The 27690-nt window shown below is 27.8% G+C and overlaps 2 protein-coding genes across 2 annotated transcripts in view; one reads left to right on the top strand and one right to left on the bottom strand.

The window, feature by feature from the left end:
* Positions 1 to 12961, top strand: part of LOC107445982 (dentin sialophosphoprotein) — a 24294-nt gene extending 11333 nt beyond the window's left edge. Inside the window, exons 4-7 of the mRNA XM_071181221.1 lie at positions 1196 to 1303; positions 4580 to 4670; positions 7901 to 8066; positions 9104 to 12961. Coding sequence (XP_071037322.1) covers positions 1196 to 1303; positions 4580 to 4670; positions 7901 to 8066; positions 9104 to 11885 — 3147 coding nt within the window. The 3' untranslated portion in view covers positions 11886 to 12961. The remainder of the gene's footprint in view (positions 1 to 1195; positions 1304 to 4579; positions 4671 to 7900; positions 8067 to 9103) is intronic.
* Positions 12962 to 17443: 4482 nt separating this feature from the next.
* LOC107456233 (amyloid-beta-like protein) overlaps positions 17444 to 27690 on the bottom strand; it is a 143604-nt gene continuing 133357 nt past the window's right edge. Inside the window, exons 8-11 of the mRNA XM_016074055.3 lie at positions 25494 to 25722; positions 23635 to 23745; positions 21290 to 21570; positions 17444 to 19730 (exon numbers count right to left, since the gene is read on the bottom strand). Coding sequence (XP_015929541.1) covers positions 19464 to 19730; positions 21290 to 21570; positions 23635 to 23745; positions 25494 to 25722 — 888 coding nt within the window. The 3' untranslated portion in view covers positions 17444 to 19463. The remainder of the gene's footprint in view (positions 19731 to 21289; positions 21571 to 23634; positions 23746 to 25493; positions 25723 to 27690) is intronic.

The raw sequence follows: 27690 nt of genomic DNA, 5'->3' as shown, positions 1-27690 counted from the left end.
ATTAAATTTGTAGCATTGTGCACGCACTTGCCTATCCTCTACATCTGCCACTATAGGCTTTTCAATTATTTTTGTTATAGTATAGTGAAGTTCGTTGAAGTTATTTCCATGTTCATACTTCTTGTTAGGTCTTCCAGCATAGTTTTCACACACTTCAATTTTTACAAATTGCTGTAAATTGTCGGGGAGGGAATTCGGTAATTCATTTACAGCTAAAAATGGAGCTAACTTTAAACAACTTATTATAAAGGACTCATTTTTTTTTCTCAACACTTGTCGTAGCTGTTTTCATATCTTTTTCAAAATGGCGGATTTTATTCAAATTTGCGGAAGACGAAATTTTTTCCAAAATTCGAGAGATTCGCGGATTTTAAAATTGATTAATAGAGTGCGCGAACTTCTCGTCTTAATCATTTTTTAATGCGAGAAAAGAAAAAAATATGCGAGGTTCTCGCATTCTTGTTCTGTAGTGAAAACACTGCTGTTTAGTGATAATTTCAAAATTGTATACCGTTTTCAATATGATTTTTCATTAAATTTTTCAATATTTTTTTACAGAATATTATCTGATAAGGTGATAATACTGGATTATTTTATAATAAAAGAATACCACTTTCAGTTTTAAACTGTTAATTTGCGATAAAAGTAAAATATCAAATCATAATAATAATAGAGAATAATATTAAGAATGATAGAGGATGAAAAAGAAATACTACTATTAGAAATATATAAATGATGAAAGAATAAATAATTTATCAGTATTTGTTATTTAAGGAAGCGTATCAATTTTCTGGCCATAGGAATGTGTTTATACCTTTGAAAAATCGTTTTAAACCCATTTATTTATATTTCACCCAGAACTAATAAAAAATATATTGGTTTGAAAATTATAAATCTTCTCAAACATGGTTGTTTTTTTATTCCATAAAAATTTTCTTAAAAATATTTATTGCAATGAATTTAAAACAAAATGTTCTGTTTTTACTTGAAATAGGAACATGACAGAGTTAAGAAAACTATTCTCATTCACAACTCTAATTCAGCTTTTTAGTATTAATTCTTTTAATATATACCCTTATAAATGAAACATTTTATTTACAGAAAATAAAGAATTTTGTTGGCATAACTGAATATTTAGCAAGATTATTTTAGACAAACTATACTCCAAGTTTCATTTTACTAATTTTAATTTTAGGGTGAGAAAAAGCTCTGGGAGGGTTCAAATGCAAGCAGCAAAAGCTCTAGAAATGCAAGCATGGACACTTGGGATCAGACTCCAACTAATGCCTGCAATGGTGCATGGGTAATGTTTTCTTTGAATGTTCATTTTAGTTCTTATTTATTCTTTTCTTGCCCACAATTAGGTATGTCATCATACACTGCAGTTTTGAAATGTATTAAATTTTTTAAGTGTATCAAATTTTTCTTTCAAAACTACCCCACAAGTAAGATGTTTATGGTACATAATTATCTTACATTCTGTAAGTTTTCTGGGCAAATTTTATATCAACATAGCAATGAAATAGTTCAATATTCTTAGAATGCATCCCACATCTGCGCCTAATCAAAAATGGTAATACAAGCTGAAACAAATGTATTATTTTGCACACTTGTGCCAAAATTTCAGAAACTGTGCATTGATTATTTTTTGATAATATTAGAAACTGTGCATCGATTATTTCATGATATTGTTTCATTTTTTTTTATCAATATCAATTTTGCCACGGCTATGAATTACTTCCTTCTCCGTTATCAAATTACATATGATTTTCGGCTTATTTCGAAGAACTGTACGGATCTTAAGACTGTTAGTTTTGGACTTCTGTGAAAGAAAAATATCTTGATATTTTCGTACGATTTTATTGAGAACGAGAAATTCAAATTGCACATTTCAGGAATTACTTTTTGACACACTCAATTTGTGAAAATACATGTGGTGCTTCGATCGGTTTATTTTTATTTGGGCAGTTTTTGCTGTTGATTTTCTTATAGTTTTTTACAATCCCGAAACTTTCATCACAGAATTTTTCGCTTAATAATGTATTCATTTTAGTTGTAAAACTTGAATTTACCTAACACTAGCTGAAAACTATATTTGAGTTTATCTGCTACAAAAGTTTTTTTTTTTTTTTTTTTTTTTGCTACACAACTTGTCTTGTACCTGATACAAACTGTTTTTTCCTGATACAAAATTTTTTTTACATGTTTCATAATCAGTTTTTTATGATACCAAACTTATATTTTCCTGAAAAGAAACCTGATACAATTTTTTGAAATTGAGTTAGACTCCTGTATTAGATATATTAATTATTGTATAATTAAGTTTTTTTTTTTGTAAAATTTACTCAGATTGTAAGCTTTAAAATATAATGGAAATTTGGTGGGTTAGGTGCCTGACATGTCAGATCTGCTACAGTGGACTTGTAGTTTGAAAACTTCTGACCTTGATAACAGTGTACTGTACAAAAAAAGATATTAAAATATTGTTAAATATGAAAGACAGTATTCCAGTACAAAGTTCTATATCTGGACGTCCGTGTATGGGAAGCCTCTCTTTTTCCGCACACTTTTAAACAATAAAATAAACGAAAAAAATAAACTTTCTCCTTTTAAAAAAAAATATTTTTCTACTTTCCATCTGTTAAAAAAATATGAGCCAATGAGAATTCTTCGCTTTTCTGCTTCATTATGATTTTACCTGATTTCTGATTTTTGTTTGATTTTAATCTAATTTACACTATAATGTGCAAAAAAAATTAGAAATCCAGCATATTACTGCAGCAAAAGAAATTTCACTTTTTTCTCACGTCTTGCATCAAAGGATTATTGCCGCCAAGAATCACACACTCAAATTTCTGAGTGTGCAAAAATTTAACATTTTGAAAAAATTGCAGATTTGAGATAAAATTGTCACAACTAAACCGATCGTGAAGTGATTATTCAAAAACTCAATTTGGAATTCCTTGATTGTAATAATATTTCATTAAAAATTAAAACAAAATTTAAAGAACTATGTGGATATCCCAAATTGTTATAAATGCCATTGGCAAAACCACATGAATAAGGAAATTGTCATAAATCGAGTGCAAAAAAAGGTAATTCTTAATATGTGCGATTCGAAATTTCCTGTGCATGATAATGTGGCATTAAAAACTATGGAAATCTATGGAAATAAGTGACAAAAATGTTACCGTAAACCCTCAAGGGATTGCGAGTGAATCGTCAATATTTGAGTGCAAAATCGGCCATTCAAAATTTGTCGAACGAAATGATATATTAAAATCTTAAAGACCAAGTGAAAATCCGTTTTACTAACTACCCAAAAAATGATTGACAAAATCATGCAGATTCACTGTGTTCGGATTCATTTCAACGGATTGCTAACTAAACGGCATGATTCAGAAGTAGCAATACGTTATATGTAATGGCATATTAAAATATTGAGCGTTTTAAAATCATGTGGATTTACATGTTGTTGATTAAATTTACATTAATTTATCATCTGTTAGTTAGTTATTTTTGCTTACAGATGTTTTGATGTTTGTTTACCTTAAACACCTATTATTCGGAAAAATCTATTTTTTGGACTTGACGAGATAATATTGTAATAATGCCAGAAGTTTATTTAAAAGTTTGCTTTTTTAGCTGCAGGGTATCCGCGCTCCTGGAAAGTCATGAAAAATCATGGAAAGTCGTGAATTTCGGTATTGAACAAAATTTCATGAAATGTCATGATTTTTACTATTTTTTACAAAAATCATGGATAGTCATAGATTTAGGTCTCCGAAAAATCTAATTTTTAAAATAGAATCTCCCTCCCCTCAATTTGATCCTGTTCCAAATATCTGAATTTCTAACAAAATCACCACTCAGTCATATTTTATTTGAATATAAAATGATTTTATCCTGTTCTTTCAAAAAATGAAAGAAAAAATATCATTTCTAGAGCGAATTATCCTTTAAACTCTCTTCTGTGATTTAAGAATTATTATTTTTTTTTAATTTTATCAATTAAATTCTAGTTGAAGCAAACCAGTTATTGGCGAATTTTTTTTTCCTCGAAATGAACAGAAAAATCAGGAGTATTTCTTTCCTTTCTGATGAACAAGAAAAGTATCTTTAGAATATAATTCTGCAGAAATTTTTTTTTTGCTTTTGTATTTTTTCAACTATTTTATTGTTTCAACTCTTTCTTTACTCTGTTTTTTAAGTTTAAAATCTATAAATATGAAGAGTATAATAGTTTTGGTTATGCCTATTTCGAATAATGTTATTATAATGCTTTTTTTAATTTATTGTTGCGTTTTTGTTGGAGAAAATAGCAACTTCGTTAAGTCATTAAAACTTCTTGGAATTAGTCATGGAAAATCATGAAAAGTCATGAATTTGAATATCTAAAATGTAGCAGATACCCTGTAGCTGGAAAATGTTTTTTTTTTTTACAAATTATAATGTCTAAATTTGTAATTCTCACCAATTATAATATGTACTGAATTGAATAAAAATTATATGAGATAAAGCAATGAAATTTATCTATACTGTAACTTTTTTTTAATGATTCTATATCTGTTTTTAATAGAATAAAAAAGATTCTTGGGAAGAATCTATGAGGAAGAAAAAAGAAACTCCTACACTATGGAATAGTATTGAGCAAGATTTTCCATCTTTAGGTAAGCTGTTTATAGTCCTTTCGAAAATAACCCCCTTTATATTTTTTTCACATGTATGTTAGTTTTAAGGTAGTTACAAATGTTTATTTTTTTAACAACTGCAAATATTTATTTTGTCATGTTTACTGTCAACAGACTATTTATTTGTCATTAAATTTTAATTCTTCTATGAGACTTTATCTATACAATGTAACTTAGTAATCTCAAAACTCTTATACGTTTGAATGGCAGAGTATTAATGTGCACAGTGTTGCAAGCCAGATAATTACTCTGGTAATATAAAGCATTCATAATAAGAAAAGGAAAAGAATATTACTCAAGTAAGTTTTGCATAAATTGTCATTCAAGTAATCTAAGAGAAAGAAAAACGGTGTGCTTGTTAAGATGAGATCTTTCATTGGTTAATTAGAAAAAATATTGATTTTTGTATTTATAACCTAATAATCTTAGACGTTATAATTTCTAAGAACTATACCAAACTCACCAACTATTTCTGAACATTTAAAATCTGATCAAATGTTACTCCTTTTTAATGAGTATATTATATTCAACCAAAACTAGTTCCCTGTTTTGGTTGATGATTGATTTGATTAATTTTCAATTCGAAAATTAATTTTTTGGTAATATTTAGCTAAACTTATGTATTTTACTTCGATTCCATTATTAAGTTGAATTTTTTGTAAAGCTTTGATACGAACATCTGTAGCAAACTCTTTATCAGAAAAACTTCTAATCGAGAAATAAAAACTGAAAATTCATTTACCCTTCTATAGCTTTTTTAAAAAATAAATAAATAAAATCTTGATTTGATGAACTAAGGAAGATTTTGAGCACAATATGTAAAAATGGAAATTGGAGGATCAGAATAAATAATGAGATTTATAGTGAATATAATAAACCAAACATTGTAACAGGTATAAGAATTAGAATCCAATAGCTTGGACATATCCTGAGATTAGAGTTGTAAAGAAGTATTTAAGAATTATTAGATGGAAAACCGAAAGGGTCGAAATCTAGGGAAAGACCTAGAACTAGGTGGGGAGAGCAGGTGGAAGAGGACTTGAAATTACTTAAAATAACTGACTGCAAGAAAAATTTAACCAACAAATGAAAATGGTTTAAAATCTTGAAGGAGGCCAGGTCTCTGAAAGGGCTGTAGCTCCCAAGGTGATGATGTGAGGAAATGTTTCAGATCAAATTGGTTTTTGCTAACAGTTTGAATTTGAAATTTTTTTTAAAATTCAGTTCATTTTCTACCATTATCATGTAGTACAATTTTCTATTTTTTTAAAAAAAAAATCTGTAAAATAAGAAAAAAAACAAGACTTTGAGTAAGCATAGTGTTTTCGAAAATTATATAAATTTCGATTCAATTTTATATTCAAGAAGTAATAGAGAGGCTTGCAAGTTCATTTTAAATATTTTATGACACTTGCAGTGATTTTTAACTTTAAGAATTCAATATAGATTTGGAATGTTTGATTTTTGTTTAATTTAATCTGCAGTATTAATATATATACCCATAGTGTATGGAGTGCCCCTGATTTTTTTCGAAAGACTTTGATAATTTTAATTACAACTGACTTACTAAAAATAACAATCGTGAATATCAACAGTAGGGATGTAACAAATAGTGATTTGGCCGAGTATTATCGACCGAATAGCAATTTTTTTTTTAAATCATTAATAAATTTTATTTTTCTTAGAAATAGCTTAAGTCATTATTAAAAAATAATCTGAACTTAGCTGTATTATTGGTTTGGGGTAAAAGAAAAAAAACTTTAATAGAAATGTTTAGGATAATAAAGATAATTAGATATTAAGATTCTTAGAAATATTTAAGATGAAAAAAATTTTGAGTGACTGATATTAAAAAAAAAAAAAAAAAAGTAAAATTATAATGTTGAAAAGAAAATAGAAAAAAATATTCTTAACTCTTAAAACAGAACTTTTAATGCCAAAAATAATATTTTCATTAAAAAAAATTACTATAAAACATTAAAAGAGATGTCTATCAGTAACGCTTTTAAAAATGCAGTGCTATCATAAAAATGTCTTTAAAAAAAGATTATATACAAAAGCAAAACAGAATGAAAAATCAATTTTAATTTTTTAAAGAAAATTTGAATGATTTCATTTTAAGCAGTTTTTAAAGTTTATCTCAAGTTAGGACTTTTTTTCTCCCCTTGCTTACTGTTTCTTCTCCACCTGACCTTTTCCGTTCTTCCGACTTTAGTTTGCTTTACTTTTGCAGGTTAAAACCATTGACCTTTGTATGTCATTAAAAAGTGGAAAACTCACAAATGTCTTTTGTTACGTTAATTGATTGTTATAAAAAATGCATGTAATCTATAGATTAACCTCAAAACTTGTAAAATCCTAGCATTTTGAAAATGATTGTGTGTTTCTCCAATTATTAATTTTTTCTTTCATATTTAATTTATATTGCATTTAAAAAAATATCAAATTCATAGTAAATATGAATTAAAAATGTCAGAATTAAAATTTTTAAAAAATGCGAAAATGTTTAGATTGACAGAATTGCAAATAAAGCACATCAAACTCCAATATCACATATTTTTTTAAAGATTGTATTAAAAAATCACATATTTTAAAAGCTGCACATATGTTTGAACCAATTGCGCTTTGTTCAATTTTATTACAATCAAATAAAAAAAAACTGAAGGTATCTAGAAAAAATTATAGAAGACATAATACTTATTAGAGAAAAAAAGCAAAATTGTGCAATTTACTCCTTGTGTTGCACACTCTTCTAGCTTTCGAAATAATCCATAGTATGGATTCCAAAATTGACAAAATGTAAATGAATATAAAAGTTTTTTCTCGAAGCATGTTATTTTATTGATTTCTTACTTAATCTTTCGAAACTCTCACTATTTTTTTTATTTTTGTGTATCATCCCTGTCCATTTTGTGTCAAATCCTGTAGACTGTTTCCTTTATTGATTTCTGTATCAATATAAATATTTCGAAATATTTATAATAACCTACTGGATTACTTTAAAAAATTTTGACAATTTTTTTATTTGAAAAAATAAATAATTAAAATAATTCATTTTGTTCAGAATCTCTCCTTGTGACCACTCGTCAACTGTCAATATGTCACAGATTGTGCACCTCTAACATATATTGTGATATCCCCCCTTGCTTTTTGTTGTTTTAACCAACTTATTATTCAAAGCTAATTTGTGTTCCATACTATAATTTCAGGAGGTTCTCAGAAAAAATCTCAAAGAAACGTCTGGACAGAACGCCAGCAAAAATTTGAAGAAGTTAAAAGTTTACAACCCACAAGTGAAGCTGAAGAGCAAAAAATGATTCAAATTGCTTTAGAAATGAGTAAACTTGATGTGAGAAGTGACGAAGCAAACCGAAAGTATGAATGTTTTTTTCTAATTTTGTTTTTATGGCACATGTATTATATATTAGTAATTTTACATTTCATGTTATGTTATTTTAAAATTAATTTTGTAAAAAATAAAGTAAATATGTGATAAGAAAATCATACTTCACCTAATTTATTTATTATCATTTATTTTAATGTCATAATCATTGGTATTTATTGTTTCAATAAATTAATGGCATTCCAATAATAATTAGATGTACATTGAAATATCGTTTTTTAAATCGTATGAATTGAGTGTTGTAATTCAAAGTTTCTCTATTGTAATCAATTATCTGTACTCTTTGTCCACTTCCTCTTCTTTTTTTCTTACCTCTAATAAAAGTTCTGGCATTTTTATCTAATAATTGATCCCTGCTAAATTAATGCACAAAATAAATTTTGCCAGTTTTTATTTTGTCAATGTAAAGTGCATGTGCTTTTAAATTAAATTTGGGTTGACATCAAATTATTGGGAGCAAATTTTCTTGATCTTTGAGTTTATTTCTTTTTTTTACATTAAAAAATTAAATAGCTTAAAAATGTTTGTTAACTTATATGCTATTGTACTAGTTTAATTATTAAAGCACAAAAGTAGTTTAAGGTTGTGGCAAAATGCAATTGAAAAGGTTGAGTGCTCCGAAAAACATGTAATATTTTTAAAGGAAGTATAAGTAGAATGGAATTTGATAAGTATGAAACACTCAAAGTTATGTCCTATTTTGAAAGTGCGTTTGTCAATATTTCGAAATTTTTCTTTTAAAGAGTTTGATCCTGAGAGTGTTATGAAGTAACCCTTTCTAATATCTTAGTTATTGCAATTTCATATTGCCAATTTAACTAAATAAATTCAAACTACTGTACCATCTAGTAAGAATATTAACAAGTTTACCACAAGTATATTAAAAGTGGGGATTTTTGTTATTAATATAATAACTATAGCCTTAAAAAGGGTTACACAGTAGTCGATGTTGAAATTTAAGCTTGAAGCTTACTGTTGCATCTTTCTTAAAATGCAATTTATATTTCAGGCGATTAGAAGAAGAATATCGGATGCAAGAAGAAATGTTAAAATTGGACCCAGATTACTTCAAAGAATTTGTTCCTGAAGATTTGTGCAATGTTGATAGTAATTTCCAATCAGAAGGATATGCAACAGCTGAGCAAAAGGGTTTTGCTCAAGATTATAATTCATCAAATAATAATAATTGGGATACTTGGAATGATTATTCAAATTATGGAGTGAAGAACAACTCATCTTCTAAAGACACTTCAGGTTGCGAAAGTATCTGGGACGATTGCTCTCGTGAAACAACTAAATCTGAGTCACAAAATTCAAAGCAGAAAGATTATGAAAGTATTTGGGGTGAGGTTGATGATACAAGTTCAAGCAATTGGAATAGCTATTCGGATACTAAACCTAAAGAAAACGTTGCCACTAAAAGTTCTTCGAATTATAACAGTGTGGATAGTTTTGATGATTCTCCTTTTAAAACATCTCAGAAACATAAAATGAAAACTGCCACTAAAAATTCTGATGATTGGAATGATTATTCAGGTTCAGGAAATTTAAAAAATTCAACTGCTAGAAATGGTTCTAGTTTCAGAAGTGGTAATCATCAGGCTGACTCAAAAGATAAATCACAAAATAGCTGGAACGATACTTCTGACTCTGGTAGCAAAAAAACTTCTAAAAATTCATCAAGTTACAAAAATGACAATCATTGGGATGATTCCGCTGATAAATCACATAAACAATCGACAAAGAATTCATCCAAAAAATCTGATGAATGGGATGCTTGGGATAATGGTGTAGATTCTAATAATTCTGATAATACAGATGCTAGATATAAAAGGAATTACTCTAATTTTGAAGATACTTCAATCGATGAAAAGAAACCTGCATCAGTAGGATTTAAAGTGACTAGTGATAAGTTTAATAGTAATTCTGATAAAATAGATAAAAGCATTTCAAAGGCAGATAATAAAAAGTCATCTAGTTCTGGCAAAAAATCAACAGAAGATATTAAAAAAGTAGTTGATTTGTTTGGAGGATGGGGATCGGCATCAGATTATTCTAGAAAACCCAATGCAAATGCTAAAAGTGAAAATAACCTACTAAATTCTACAGAAAACTCTGACTATGAATATAAAAATGCATACCATCATAAAGTTACTAAAGAACAATCTGAAAATCTTTCAGCTGTAGCTTCCCAAAGCCCAGCTAAGCTTACAATGCAAAATAGTTCTATAAAATCTAAATCTTTTATAAATTCTGATAAAGGATTGGAAGAAGTGGTCGAACTGAAGCTCTCTGAGGATAATGAATCTGCTAAAGAATCTCAAAATTCTTATTTCAACAGACAAATTAGTCCTATTTTGGAGGAAAGTTCTGAAGCTAAAAATAATTCTTTAGTAACAGGTGACCACTTAACAGCGCCAGCTGCAAAAACATCAGATTTTGTAAAATCTGATGTACTTACTTCAAATGTTTCCAATTTAAATATTTATGAGCATAACACAATTAACTCAGAGTCTTTAAATGAATCGAACTCATTAGTGAATGAAAGTCTTCCCACCAATTCAAGTTCTGTTTATATCCATTCTCCAAAGCCAGCTTCTGAGTCACTTGAGTTTGGTGGCATTTCAAAACCAATTGAATCTTACTTGACCCCAGAATTTGTTGAGCCTTCAACTCTTAATACCCACTCTAGTAATTTGAATAACATCACCATAAATGAAACATCGCAATTGAATAAATCTAATGATGACCAAGTCGAGTCCCCCTTTAATAATTCACCCTTAGTGTTGCCACCAACTGATCTCCCTTCAGAATCACCTATTAATCCATTACTTCCCATCCACCCAATGACAGGCGGCTTTATTAATCCTAATATGATGTCTGGAATGAATCCAAGTATGGTGCCTGGATTAGATCCAAGTATGATGCCTGGGATGAATCCAATGATGGTAGCTGGAATGAATCCACTCTTGATGCAGCAGATGCTTTTTCTTAGTAATCCTTTTCTTGCTAGTCAATTTCGAGCTATGGAAATGTACTACAGATCGATGGGTATGGCTACTGTGCCGCAAGGCATGTTCCCTCCGCAGATGTGTTCTACTCCAGGCTTAAATGGTAGTTCCTTCCCCAACGCAACAGATAACAGTTGTGACATCAACACTATAAATGCTCCAGTTCCTCCTAATAATTGTGACATTGATACCAATTCTCCATTAATAAATCCGCCAATCTATACTCCAAACAATAAATTAAGCTTTGCTCTAAATGACGATGGGGATTCAAGCTCTCACATTCTAAAATATGATCCCGATGATGCCGATTCATTGCTGCAGCAATTTCTTGACCCTTGTGATAATGATAACTTTATACCACCACCTGTAATGCCCAAATCCCGCAGTGGAAATCCTGCAAACAAGCAGATACCCTCCTTCACGCCTGAAGCATGCAAGCCGGTTAACAGCCATGCAAGTTCATCTGTTGATCCTGCAGAATGTAAAGATAATATTGGCAACAAGAATACAAATGATTCTTACTTTTCTAATTCAGGAGCTTCTTGGAATGGAACTGTTTCTGCCAAAGAACCAATTGCTGTCAAACCTGAAAGCAACGGATGGGGGGACTTCGAAGATTCTAATGGAATAAAATGCAACTGGAATGATGAAGTAGATGGGTGGGGAAATGAAAATTATACCTCAAAGGCTATGGGAAACCCTTCCAAATATGATTCGAAGAAACGGAGCGTTAATCGACAGCCATCTAGTCAACCTTCTTTCAGTCGTTACAAGAAATGAGGGTATACAAAGAATTAACCTTTGGATTTTGATATTGAATTTAACAAAAAATCATTTTTTTAAAAACTATTTTTTCTACACAATTTTCTTTTCTAAGAAATGATATTTAGTGTTGTAAATTATGACAAGCTGGATACTTCTAAAAACCTTTTGTGTGTAAATCTTACTAGCCAAGAGAAAATGTCTTAATGACTTTTATTAAAATTATTAGGAAAAGTACGAGTACTTTTGATTTTCTGGAGTGGAGATACATATTTAGATTATGTTCAGAAACTGAAAACCAATTTGTTAAAAGGAATTGCTGAGAATTTTTACTTTTTCGAGAAATTTTTCTTTCTTCTGAGGTTTTTTTTCCCCATAAAAATAATTCCTCGAAATCCAGGATCTTTTCCTTTTTTTTTCTCCTGTCAGACTAGTTATACCTATGACACCAATAGATTTCGTTATTTTAAAATACTTGTTTGAATCGTTTGCAGTTTAGCTTTTGGTGCTAATTATTTCTTTATTGAATCTACGTAAAAATGAATTGTGGTTTTAGGAATTTAAATAGATTAAAAAATTAAAGGAGTTATAATTAGTGTGTTTTCATTCCTTTTACATTATCAACAGTGTTATTCTAGTTTTACATTATTTATTTTATTTAGTTAAATATATTTAAATTAAACAGAAAATAAATATTTGTTTTAACTAATTAAATGTTTGTTAATTCAACTGCAGCTTGAATTTTAAGGAAACTTTTTCTTCAATCTTTCTTTTTCAATGTCGATGTCTTCATATATAGCTTTGTTATTAACGTTTTTATCTTACACAATAGAAATTTTTTAAAAAATTTTGATCGTCTTCTTATAATTTTTCTTGTTTGATATTGTAAAAAATTAATACTTTTTCTTTTCAAAGTAATCTTGTATACAGTGGCCACTTCTCTTATTATTGTTAACTCTCACGGGCTCGCATCTCCACTGAAATCTACATTAAGTGGTGTTCTGTAATTGAATATAACTGGTGATGCTAGATAATTAAGTCTATAATTGGGTAAAATACCATAAATTTCAAGTAAAAGATGTTTTGAAAATGTATGATGGTTTAAGATAATAAAAAAAAAAATCACTTGAAGTTTTTTAATGAAATTAAATTAGGTATTTAACTTCCTATGGAAAAATAATTCTCATTATTTTTGATCATTTATCTGGGTTAACTTTTATTATTATATCACTTTAATTTTTATATACTATCTCTATTTTTGGTAAAAAAGAAATTTTAAGAAATTTTTTTTTAATAAAATCAATCCACAAATATTAAATCTTTTGACATCTTGGATTTGTACCTTTATATTTTGGAATGTTACAATTATTTTGATGTTTTTTCAAAGTACATTGAGATCAGTTTCAAAAATATATTCTAATATTTATTACACTGTGTAGTTTTTTGAGTTAACTTTTGGTTGGTTGGGGCAGTATGTTCAGTAACTATTTAAGAGACAGGTTGTGCATTCCTAAGGTATAATAACTATGACTACTTTATACATTATTAAAAAGTGTTAAAGAAAATCATTTTTACCTAATTTCTTTTCTAGTGAATTTATTTAATAACATATTTCATGTTTAAGTGTTTTTGTGTTAATGTTTAAGTCATATGTAATATTTTCTGAAGATCTGGATATGCAATGCAAATATTATTAATATAATTTAATGTGCTATTTTTAGTGAAATAGTTTGGTAAAGTTTTAAAATTTTCCCACTTTTTTTCCTGTTTTTTAATAATTTTCAAATTCTTTATTATATTTCTAGGGATGTTGTAAAATAACTTTACTGCCAAAATTTTTCTGTCTTATTCTATTTTTTAATGTATGATCTATATTACAGATTCTATAAAAATAATATCTATAATATAAATCTTGATATAGATTCTATAAAAGTAAACTAATAAAACTTAGTCATCCAAATTTATATCAATAGTTTTATTTATATATACTAATTTAGAATTTAATAAATAAAATAAAAAACTAATGTTTCATTTCTCAAAGATTTTCAAAATTTTTTTAAATGCTATATATTATAACCTTTTCCTTTATAATACATTCATGCCTTCGTCAAAAGTTATTTATAAACTTGCTGTGTTTACTACATAATATAAAATATGATATCCCCCTAAATAAGTGGAATTTAAACTATAATATAATTGGTTATATATTTCTAGCAAACATAATACTAGTCTCAATTTTTTTCAAATTTATTCTCGTACTTTCTTTCCTTAAACTCTTATGCCTGAATGTGAATCTTTTCTATCAGTCTCCGTTTTCTTTAAAAATTGATATTTTTATACCAATTTTATTTGAACTTTTAAATGAATTTTAAAAAAAAAACTTATGGTGAGAAATAGATCTAATAATTATGATTTGCTTTTGTTTGACTTGCTTGTAAAGGTGCTTTCGTAACATTTGTACAATTACTGTTAAGTGTGTGATGTTGAATTACTGTGTAACAAACTGAATTAAAGCTGTTTACCTGTTAAGATATCAAAATACTTCTGCTTAGTAATAAAAACTTAAGGTATGAAAACTTGTTAAGTCCATTTAAGAGATTTTTGAAAGACATTTTATAGAAATAAACAGTGTTAGAAACATTTAAAAGAATATTCTTAAGATAATACATTTTTCGGAGTAAGTTTTTCCTTTTCATAAACTTGGTGCTCTAGTTCATATAATACAGTTTTATTTTAAATAAGAGTGTAAATCACTTGTAATGAAAAGTTGTCAAGTTTATTAAAGCTATATAATAAATTTAAAAGAAAAAAAACATACAGAGATACGAGTGAACCCTATTTCACAATTCAACTGATATTGTTAAATTATTTGCTTAGTAATTGAAAGTTTAAGATTCAAGCACTTTGAGGAGTTATAGTAAATTAATTTTCTGCTAAGTAATTAAAACTTGCCAAGTCCACTTCACTTAAGCAGTTTTGAAAAGTTGAAGAAAAAATATTGTTACATGCTTTATGAATAATTTAATTGATGTTTAAAATTCAGTAACTAAATAAAAATGCATTTTAAAGCAGATAAAGAGAGACAAGAAAATTACAACCCACTGGGTGTTTATCCTTTCCCGAATATGGGTATTGTGGGCCTGAAATATTTAAGTTATTTTTCTTTTCATTTTTTGCTTAAAATGTTGTTTACATGACTGTTAACTATCGATTTTGGTGCAGCATGTCAGATTCTCATGCTATGTTACTTTACTTTCAATCCAATCCAATGATTCCGTTTCATGTTTAACTCTTATAAAGTTTTAAAATAGAAATGCTCAGTAAATTAATGTTTGCTAGATGTTGTGTTAACAGTTGTGATTGTAAGTGTAGTTGTTTGTTCTTTAAAGTTATGTTGTTATTGTATAACACTTTTGCCAGACTGTTTTAAAATGTATTATCAATATAAAACTACCTATGTGTATTTTACTGTGTTGATTATTCCAGTTAAAATTTGGAAGAGCTTATGTATAAACAGAACATTTATAAGATGTGTTTGTATGAAATAATTTACCATGTCTTGTCAATTTTATGAAATGTTAATAAATATTCAATTGTGAAGTTTATTAAGCAGTTTAAATACGAATAATGAAAAACAAATATTTTTAAACTTAAAGCAAACTTTTTCACAAGCATAATTGATTAATTTCGAAGTGAAAAAAATAGACTTATTAAAATTTTGTATATGATAAGCGAAATCTCCTGTCCAAAATAAAAAATGCATATGTATCCTTTTTAATGTTGGTACATATTTCCATACTGAATTGGTACATAGCACGTGCATCCCATTGATTTAACCTTTCTTTATTTAATAAGAACTGATGACAAAAAGAAAATAACAACTGTAAAAAAGTTTTAAGTGGCTATCATTATACTAACTCATTTGTCGTATTGTCTCACAATTCTTGAAACTTCTCCCCACTGATTTAACTTGTGCTAACTAAAATGTATTATTAAAAACATGCTAAAAGTAAGCAACAGATTACTGCTGTGCAATTAAAAAACAATGCAAGTGCTTCACAATAAATTTTCAGAAAAGCAGCTTCATAACTATTCTTTCCCTTCCCAAGACCTTATCAACGCTAAAATAAAATTTCAGGAAAGTGATAAAAAAATTATTATTTTTTTGCAGAATAATGCTTATACAAATATGGCAATACATTAAACTTTTTTTTCTTTCCATTTATGTTTTATATTGCAATACAGTAGATTATTGAAGATGAACTTCCTTCTCATTATTAAATAAAAAAAATCTTTCTTTATGCATTTGTTATTTATAATAAGTTTTTTGAATTTAGAAGTTTACTTAAAATTCTCTCTTTTAGACTTTTTTTATTAATTTCTTGCTATTATAAATAAACGGAGTGTCATGTTTAAAATGAAATTTCTAAATCATTAATTTCTAATTTAGCTAAGACATGAATGCTAACATAAGTCAGAAATTTTTAAAATATCTATAACCCCAATTTAGATTTTAAAAAATACTTATATAAATAATCCCAAATTAGAATGCCTTTAAAATAAAAAGAAATTCCCTCTTAAGAATCTTGATTTAAAGTAGTAATACTATCCTTATTTTACCTATAACTGTATTAAAATACCCACATTAAGAGAAAGTGTTATGCTATTTTCATTAAATTTTGAAATAAACTGCTAAAACAATAAAAGATCTAAATGGAAAGAAATATATTTAATATCTATATATTTATTTGTTCCTAGTGAAAGTTATTTTTAGTGCCACATTTACTCCAAAAAATTAATATTAGTTATAAAAATAGATACATTTTGATTTTCTATTATGAATAGATGTCTTCTGTGGTTATTGAAAATTGATTCATAGATAGAGCAAAATTACTGCTCCATAGATGCCAACTCTACTGGATTTTGCCAGTTTCTCCTGGTCTACTGGTTTAAATAAAATTCTCACGATTTTTGTACATTTTAGAAAATTGCCTAAAAATGAGCAAGTTTCCTAAAAAAAATACCTATTGAAATAAAATTTCAGTACTGGTTATTGCTTGCATGCTGGAATAATTAAATAAGAACTATTAATACATAATGAAGCGAACCTCATTTATAGAAATCAGTTCAAAACTTTATTTGTTCAAAAATGTTCATTTATTTTTTATTCAGAACTCTCTTTTTTTAAATTAATTTAAAAAAATCTTTTAACTGTCTTTGATGAATTAAATGCCTATTAATATTCGAAACTATGAGTAAACATAATACATAAGATTTCAAGTATGTTTAGTGTCAATCATGACTGGAAAATACTGCAGTTTTTCTATTTCGATGACTATAAAAATCCCTAAAATTCCCCATGTGTGAAATATTTGGTACATTATTAAACAATTATCATGAAATGTGTGTTATTGCGTAGAATCTACTGGATTTTTTCCTATCCATGTTGGCAGTTATGCTGCTCTATAAATATGCATTACTGCCACTCCCAAATGCAGCAAAATTAAAAATTATTTATCCATAAAGATGCAAATATAATCCTAAATTTTGTAATTATAAAAATAAAAAAAAAGACATTATCATTAATCCTTTATTTAGAATTTACCACATATTGAATGACATTTTGTGCACTACAGTACTTGTTACTTCAATTAACTTAAAAATTCATCTTTTAATATTTTTTACTACCATGCAGCAGTAATATTCTACTGCAGCAGGTAGTTTACAACAGGCCTTTAAGTAGTTGTTACATGAATTTATCAAAAGCAAAGCATAAATATTGTTAATATAATGGAAAACAAATATTGCAACATTACACTGGGCAATACGATACTGATATGTGCAAGCCTTAAATACAATTTTACAAGAAACTGATGAATTCACTAAGCTTGACAATTTTATTTTTGTACATTTAAACGTCACAGCAAAGCTCACCAGTGCAGTATTGTATAACTTCAATTCTACGATATAACCAACCTTATGAAAGGTTTTTATTTAATTTCATAATTTTAATCACTAATAAATTTTTTATTTCAGAATATAGAATAATTATTAAGAACATTATGATACAATTACTTAAACCTTGAGAACTATAAAAGTAAGCTAAACATCATTTAATCTAACTTGGGAACGCTTAAAAAGTCCTCCCGCATTTTTAGTTATATAGATTCAAACACATCAATGTATACAAAAACGTGTAATGAAAAATATTCGAAGACAGCGTTTTTGTACACTTTGTAACCTAGCTTTTTATTAGTTTCAAAAATATCACCAGTTAGCTAGAAACAAACTAGATCCTCCTTGGTTAATGATAAACTTCTCTAAACAAAAATTTTTATTCTTCAAGAAAAAGGGTTTCCTTACAGCAAAATCTAATTTATTTATACTGCACATGGAAGATTGTTATTACAGTCCGTATAAAACTTACACATTAATACAATGTCTACAGTTAACATGCACAGGACAACACGGTAGGTCAATAGATTACAAAATACCACAAAATGGGAGTTAGAGGTTTATTAAATATATTTGTGAGATAGTAGAATCGCTGGCTCACTAAATAAACGAAACTTTAAAAGTATACTTCCATGCTTTTTCTAAAGTATTTGTTGTTTTTAAATGCCTGTGAGGAAGCAGAATTGCAAATATAAATTACCGTTTATATTTACTTATATAATCCCAGCGAATACTTGATCATTACTTTAAAGAAAGTGCACAAATGTCATCAATTTTTATTTAATACTAGTAATCTGAGAGTTAGAAATATTAAAGAATAATGAAGGCAGCGATGACACATTTGCAATTCCAGATTTTCTCACAGGACAAGAAGCTAAATAAAATGTGACATGATAACATGAAATGTTCTATATGTACATAATGTAAAAATTCAATGCCGCTATTGCTTGTGGGCCAACTAACGAATATAAACCGCAGCAGGTACATGGCACAAATAAAGATAAGGAATGTAAATATTGGCCTTAATATTCTAGGATACTACTAATTAAATAGCAATACACAGGTGTACAGCAATATATATTTATCATAATCCATATCAATTGATCTATTCAAATCAATTTTCTCACAATACTTTCTCCTTATACAATCAATATACAAACTAAAATAATACAAATAGTGAACAAAAAACAAGTTAAAATAAAGGCTTGATATTTGAGATGAAATTTATGATTAAAATTATTAAATATGATGTACTACTTAGATAACACATTTGAAACAAGCAAATAAAATTAATGAGAAATATATTAATCAACTTAATTTGTTTCTATAATGAATCTAATAAAAATGCAAACAAGAGGAAACAAAAATTTTTAAAAAATGCGTTAAGTATCATATTGAGTCACATAACTCAGCAAAACAATTCCTTCTAAAATTCAAATCGAGAGATTAAAAGAATTTTTTTGTCACACCATTAAAAGTAATGTTCCTTTCATAGACTTTCTATATTTAGCAAGAAAGCTATCAAACTACAAAATAAAAAATATTTCATATAATAAATCCCCCCTACTAAAACTGGCAACGACTAAAATGCTAGTTAAGTGTTCGGTTAGTGGTGTAAAGTAAAACATTAAAAATAAATCTTCAATTGCTCTGGGTTTCAAAATACTTATAGGTTGGGTTTTCGTAACCGTTGATTTGCATGTTGGCTACATGCCTCTCTTCAGGGGTTGCAGCCTGGTCCACTTCAACAAATCCCTGCCCATGTGGGGAGCGATGCGAGTGTCGCCGCAGCAGGACTATGCCAACAATCATTGCAGTGAGAAGTGCAACACCAGCAAAGGCCAAAGTAATGTACACACTTCCATTCCATCTCAGTCTCTCCATGCTTTCTTTTCTGACAGAAAATGTCTACAAAACAAAATAACACAATTAACAATTTCATATAGAGAGACAGCATCATGGAAAAATTAACAAAATATGTCTACAAAACAAATGGCACAATTAACAATTTCATATAGAGAGATTGGATTTTGGTCAGGAATTTTGTATTATTTTACATTTTTTTAAAAATATTTTTCTTCCAGTTATAACACTAGCAGCTCAGCGCTGTTTTAACTTAGAACTTTTTGTGTTTTATTTTTTTCACTTTTTGATTTTCAATATAGTTCATATTAAATTGTGCTTTTATTATATTAATCATGATAATTGGATTCAATTACATAAAAAATGCAAATATAATTGCAATTATATTGAGGATATATTTTATAATATAAATTGAAGATATATTTTGTTATCAAGCCACAATGAGTACCAATATTTTCTAGGAAATGTGAACTTAGAAGCAAAATCATGATTGATCTAGAGAACTCACGAGAGATTCAGCAGTATTCCAATGGTAGAACTTAAAAGTTAATATTAATTTTGCTTTCTACATACCTTATTATATTTATAGAACAAATTAAGCAAATAAAAAGTATACTTAAATAATAATTAAGTGTTAAAAGTATAGTAACTTAATTATAAAACCCAAATCATTAAGATAATATCGTATCACAATCAAACCTAGGCATCATGATCTACAATAATACGAATTCTTGATATCATTTAAAAATCTGAACTCCCTAGACATTTGTTATGCTGATAATGAAAGGAAACCGCTAATATCTGAATACAATTCGCGGTGACGATTAATTTTACAAAATATTTTTGCTCTTCCATTTCCCCCTGATTTTTAAAGAATTCAAAATGTTTTTTAAAACTTCATAAAATTATTCAAGAAGTTTTTAAGATGAATTATTTCTTGAAAACATTGAATAAGATAGCAAATACTTGAAAGATTAAATAATTAAGCTGAAGATATGAATCATTGAATACCTGAATCATCCAAAGAAGTAGATTAGAATGTGTACACATATAAAAATAAGTCTTTAAGAATTTCGAATTTAATGATTTCAAACGATATTGATGATATTGTAACAATAAACAATAGTCTTGCAATGTGTGGTGATTAGTCAGAATCAGAAATATTAAAAGAGGTTACAACGTCGGGAGACATATTAGAAGAGGTAGACTACGATACAGATTAATGACACTCAACGTAAAATAAAATAATAAAGCAAAATTGTTGATCAACTTTTAAAATATGAATACAAATATTAATTTGAAGGGTTTCCTAAAAAATTTAAAATTAAAAATAGTTGATTTTTGAAATCCTCTATTCTTGACATCGCAACACATTTAGTGTCTCTCTTTGAGTTCAAGAAATTGGGGTTTGACTTTATGGAAAACCAATCATTAGATCAAAAGTTATTCACTCAATTCATATTTCACCGTGCACACTGACCAAGTAACATAAACTAGTTACCTAATTTCTTTTAGGAGTTTTTATGTATCAAATAATTATCATTTACCTTATATTTTAATTTATAGTATCAATAAATTTTTAAGAAATTAGTTGTACTACTTACAACTTCATTATGGTGGAATGGTTGGTTCTGTATATGAGCCAGTTTGGGTACGGGAATATCTTCGTGATCAACAGAGTTATGTTCAACACCTGACAGATCCGCCAACTTTACTGGCTGAGGCATTGGTGTACTTTCAATAATGCTCTCATCTTCCATTGATTCAGGATCAAATTCTCTGTCTAGTTTGCCACCATGATTGGCAATAACTCGCTTCTTTTCTTCACGTAATTCTTTCAATTCCTGCCTCCTTTCTTCCATCAGTTTCTTCTGTCTTTCTCGTTCTGAAATATAACAATTCCAAATTTTTTAGAAAGAGTCTTACACAAAACAGTAAGTTCCAATCATTTTTGGAACAAGCATTTATACAAAAAACTTCTCCAATACATACTACTTACTCTGAAAAATTAAATTTTTGCCAAAATAGAAAATTAGCATACAATGGTCTCTCCAGGTTTATCTTATCCATGCTCCTAATTGAGGAACATTTTAATCATAGATTTTGAACAAAAAAATTTTCATTTTTTAAAACGGAAACATATTAGTTTATGTTTCACAAAAAAAAAAACTAAAATTGTAAATACCAAAATTATAAAATTAATGCATAGATAGTAAAAAAAATTTTGTTGGTAAAAGAATTTGAGGCAATTTTTCTAAATATAAAAGGAAAATAAAATGTTTCATAAAAGATATTTTACGACATTTACTAATTAAATAACTTAGCACTATATTGCACAAATAGTCAATTTTAAATGAACTTTTAAATCTACAAGCTTAAATTTATGTATTTCCAAGCAGTTTGAGAATTATAACAAAACTGCAATTTTTTCCCCTGCCAAAATAACTTTTCAATAATGTTGATCAAAAAACAGTTTTTAATATCAAGAAGAAGAAAAAAAAGCGTTCAAATTATAACTAATTGTTGATTTCTTATCTTTATAAAATCATTTAAAAAGACACACTTGCTGTCACACAAGCTTGAAACTGGGTTAGTCTAAGAAGTAAATTATATTTGGGGAATCTATTGATTTGTGAAGTTCAAAACTCAGAATGAGTTTCTTTATAAGCTTAGTTATCTTAAACTTCAAAAAACTTACAAGTTTTGTAATGGTGATAATTGCTTCAAATGTAAAGAAAACCTAGTGTCGATGATCCTTTCTTTTCATTTGAAATTATAATAAACATGAAGTTCTATTGCAATTTCAACAAATGAAAAAAAAAAAGCTGTGTTGCTAATTTTAATTAATTCTTTAGTAATCTCTTTTAAGAAGACACATTTTGAGCAACATTTTTTTTTTGTTTTGTTTATTAAAACTGATTTTTCTAAGCTATTAAATAAGGTAGTAAGAGTCTCTAAAATAAAAGTTCGCTCTGAAGTTTGTGTGAATGCAAGACAGATAAAGGCAGGAGTAATTGTGACACAAAGTAAAAAACCCTAAAACTTTTATGTCAAAAAATCGATGTCAAGATATCAATTTACAAACCACACATGTTTCATATTTAACATAAATTTTGAATTAACATTTCCAATAAATTAGCTACTAATGAAGAATATCACTCTTTTATACTAACTTATTCAATAAGAAAGTTACTTCTTACAAGAATTGCAATATTGGATTTTAAAATCACGTGAAAATGACTCACGACATTGGATTTTAAATTCATGCAAAGGTGAATTGTGATATTGAGTTTTTAAATCCCGTAAATAGGAATTCCGAGGCATAAATTTAGATCGTGTAAATATGAATCGCAAAGCGTAGTTTTTAAATAATGCATAAATATGAAAATTGATGCTTGATATTACAACCAAGAAAATAAGAATAGCAATATTAGATTTTAAAAACACAGGAATACGAATCAAGACATTGGATTTTAAACTCACATGACTATGAATCGCGATAATGAATTTTTAAACCAATAGTAAAATGTCATTTAAATAAGATAAATATGAAAATCAATGTTTGATAATTTTGAGTTGTTAGAAAGGTTTGTAAGTTTTACAATATATTTCCAATTATAATAATAAGATGATTATAATACAAGGATAAAAATAAATATTCATAATTTGGAATTCATCATCCAATTATTCAGTTGTTACTCAAGTGTCAGTATTAAACAGTAGAGAAAAGAAATAGAATCGGCTTTCTTTAATTAATTAATTCCTTCTAAAAAGGTTTTAAAAAATAAAAAGTATTAAAATTTAAAAGCATTAACGAATGATGATTTCACTATGGGAAAATATTGTTAAATTTTATACTGCTGATCCCTAGAACTTAACGATAGATTGTTACCAGGTTTCTATGAGATTTACAATAATATAATCAGTTTCTGCCTTTTAGGAAACCTACCCTTTTGCTTCTCAGTAACTTCTTCCTTATATTTCTCCACAATAGCTTCATCTACATCACGTGTGATAGCTGCTTTGGGTCCTAATCCATGTAAATGATGCCAAACAGCAACTGTTAAAAAAAATCATAATTTTAGAACAGCTAACTTAAACCCCACACTCCATTTTCTTCAAAGAACAAGTAAAAAACTATTTACAAAAGCTTAAAAAAAGGTAGTTATTTGATAATTTTGGTCTCCCTCCATGCGTCAGCACTGACAACATGGAAGTCATCAAAAGAAAGCAGAAAACATAAGTCATTAGAATCCACACAAAAATAAAAATTAAAAAATAATAGAAAATAAACTGAAATGTTATACTAATGGATTATAAAACCACAACAAAATATAACTCATTTGAATGAGTAAGATATGAAATTTGATAGCGTGAAACTCAGAGGTAAAATTTAAAAGCTTCTAAAATATCAACACAATAAGAAAAATATTTTTTATGCATCAAAAATGATAATATTCTCTAATTGGTTGTCGGTACACCACAATCGCTATATTGGCACTGACCTATTAATAACAGCATCCATTAATTAACATCAACTCACACGTCAGGACAATAAATACTTCATATAATAAAACATTTTCAATTTTACAAATTACCAGTTTCGATTCCCAGCGATGGCTGGGTGATACAAATTTCGCATCCTGCTTGCAACGACCACAGTGCTGACGTAAAACTTCCACAATGGTAGACGGATCATGGGTTAGAGTCCCTATTGCTGTCAGGCTAACTGTGGGAGGTTTTCCACTCCATGTAACGCTAATGCAGGTTAGTTCCATTAAAAAGTCCGTTATGAAGGCAAATTTCTCCCAATATTTAGTCCAGAATTCCTTTTTTTCTGGATTGGGTTCAAAATAACAAGGCTACAAAATTGAACATTAGTAGTCGTAAACCCAAAAGTTTGGTCGGCTGGTCAACGACGGTTATAAGTTTGCAAATTAACATATATTCACTGACCAAATGCAGGCATAATGTGATAATTATTTACCACAACATCAGGGGCGGATCCAGAAATTTTTCCGGGGGGGGGATCATAGACGCAGATCCCCCCCCCCACACAATTAATTTTTTTAAATATTTTTTTTGAAAGGGAAAAAAAACTGGGGGTTTTTAACACTAGTCTTCGCATTTATTTTTTTCATAATGAACAATAGAACAATACATAAATAATTCAAGCATGGTGCCAAATTTTAGTTACGAGTTTCCCATCTTCACCTTTATACAATCTTTGGTTAAACCAGTTGAAGCGTGCTGGGAGCACTCAGCGCGCTTCAACATTATTGAGGTTTACAATGAAACTATGACGAATTTCGTTTTAATCTTTTGGATTATGATTCGTGAACAGTGAAGAACATAATTAGATGAAAGAAAAAATCGATTTTTCCGACCTACCTAGATGTATATGCCCCCTTAAATAATTTTTAAAATATTTAAATTCCCTTGTAAACTATTAAAAAAATTATTAGTTTTTTTTTGCAAATTGTTTTTTTTTTGNAAGATTTTTTTTTTTTTTTTGGGGGGGGGGGCGGATCCGCCACTGCACAACATATAAATGGTGTATTTTTGTCATATCGACAGATATACGTCATTAGCACAAAAATTGCTTAATGCATTTTAACATTTTTAATTAAGCGTTATTACATTGTATTTTTCCTATTAATTTCCTAATGTTTTAATGATTAGTGGAAACTTGTCACAAAAGTTTTGTTTTACCAAAACAAACACTTTTTAGTAATTAGATTTTAAAAATTTTTTTTTCTTTCTAAAATACATCTATTTAACACATAAAAGAAGAATGAAAAATCTTACCCATCCTCATCCTAATTTTCTCAGCAACATTGGGAACTCTATCCAACATAGAAAGGCTCTGATTAGCTATTTTATTAAGGCTGTCTAGGTGCTCAAGTGTGGCTTCCTTTTCATTCAGAGCCTGTTTAAGATTAGAATTCAACAGGTGGCGATAATGGTTGAGGGTGTGTCGGCGGTCTTTTTCTAGGGCCCTAAGCAGTTTCTCTAAGCATTTCTCAATTTTCTTGGTCTAATAAAGAATAGAGTATATTTGTTAGTTTCTTAGAAGACTTTATTGTTAAAATAGCCATAAATAAATGTTAGTATTTTACTTAAATCTAGCAAAGATATGAAAAAGGAAAAAAAATTATAGCAACAAATATCACTAACCTAAGAACAATTAAGATATTTCAGTCAGATAAAAAAAAAGCATTTAAGTCTATTATCCGAAGTTCTTTCGCAAAGAAAAATATAAAAATCACAGTTTCAATTGCTTAAGTGCAAAGCATTAATTTTAAACTAGATATACCAGCTTGTTGATAAAATTTGTCTGAACTTTAACATGGAGAAATAGCTTAAATATCTAAAAAGTTTTAAGGTTTTTAAAAAATTGCCAATTTGTTGAAATATAGAATAAAATTGATGAATATCTTTAATTTCTATGTATTTCTTTGAGCCCAAACAATGCAATGATGAAGTAACTTCAAACATTAAAAAATTAGATCATAAATGGGTCGCTTTCTTTCATTTTGCCCCATTTTTATAGTTAGCATAAAGGGATAACAATGAACAAAACTTAAAGAGGATGCTACATTGCGGGAGAAAATTTTTATCACAAATTCTAGGTATATAAAAAGTGAATTCATGCAAATCTCAAAGTGAAAACAAATTATGAGAGGATAACTTAGGATCAAGTAATTCTTAGCAATTGAAACTTCATGACCCACCCCACTCTAAGTTTACCTGAACTTGCTTTTTCTATCTTTTAAATAAATTATAAAGGTGAAATAAAATTTGCAATTTAAAATTTTTCTGATGGTACAGCATCTTTTTAAACAGTCATTAATAACTGTTAGAAGCTCACAACAATAGCATATTACCCACTGAAAACAATGCTTCATATGACAACAGAGCACGCCAAGAACAGCTTTGAAATTAGTCATTATAAATTTCAAAATATATGCAAGGAATAAAAGTTTTTTTAAAAAAACTATAATTAATAAAATAAAATTCTTATCTAAACAAAGATATTTTTTAGGTTTGTATTAATACAACAGAACATAATATCTCCAGATAAAGCAGGGCCAAATTTAAACTGAATGCATTAGTTTGTAGACTATTTATTACATCAAAACAAAATAATATTGAACTAGAATCCAAAGTTGCATTGAACAATAAACTTTTTTTAAATAAAGGACATTTTAATTATCTTGCTTAGTTATTGAAGTATTTCAGGTTAAGTTTAATTTCAGGTTAAGCTCATTAAAGAGTTATTAGTTATAGTGGTGCATAATTACTACTTCAATTAGAAGAAATATTTTCCTTAAATTGTGCTAAATTTCTTGTACAGAAAGCATTTTTTATGGAACTGCAATTAAATTAGATTTTCTCGGATAGAAAAAGAAAATAATAACATTTGTTAATTACAAAAGAATGAAAATAAGAAGTTTTTTATTAATATATTGTACTACATTTAAAAATTTCATTATCTATAGTTCAAGTAGTAACTTACTGCTCAGTAATAATTCAAATGTTTAAAGCTTAGGCTAATTCTCAACAGCTCCAAAAGAAAGTGCACAATTTTTTTAGCACAGTTATTGAACTCTTTTTCCAGGGATGAGATTAGCCAAAAGGCAAAAAAGCTGAATTTCCACGATAGTAAATTTTACGCAAGCGCAGCCCTTTAATAATAAATTCCAGACAGTTAAAGGTAATAAATAATGTGTTGACAAACAATTGCGTACTAATCTATTATTACAAAAACGACTACATTGATACTTAACATTTAGTGAAAATAAAAATTACCAATTGAAAAAATAAAGTTGGAAATGATATTTTTCCTCAGTTCACATAAGAGACAATTATTACTTGAAAAACTACTTGGTTTAGCAAATTAAAACTACTGAGAATATACATTAATATTTCATTTCTTTTAATAAATACTGTTATGTGATTTATAGCAAATATATCAGTAATATTACTTTTTAAATTATATTGG

This window comes from Parasteatoda tepidariorum, chromosome 5, assembly GCF_043381705.1.
Source record: "Parasteatoda tepidariorum isolate YZ-2023 chromosome 5, CAS_Ptep_4.0, whole genome shotgun sequence".
Lineage (NCBI taxonomy): Eukaryota > Metazoa > Arthropoda > Arachnida > Araneae > Theridiidae > Parasteatoda > Parasteatoda tepidariorum.
The sequence above is the reverse complement of the archived record's forward strand: the minus strand, read 5'-3'. Positions and strand labels throughout refer to the sequence as shown.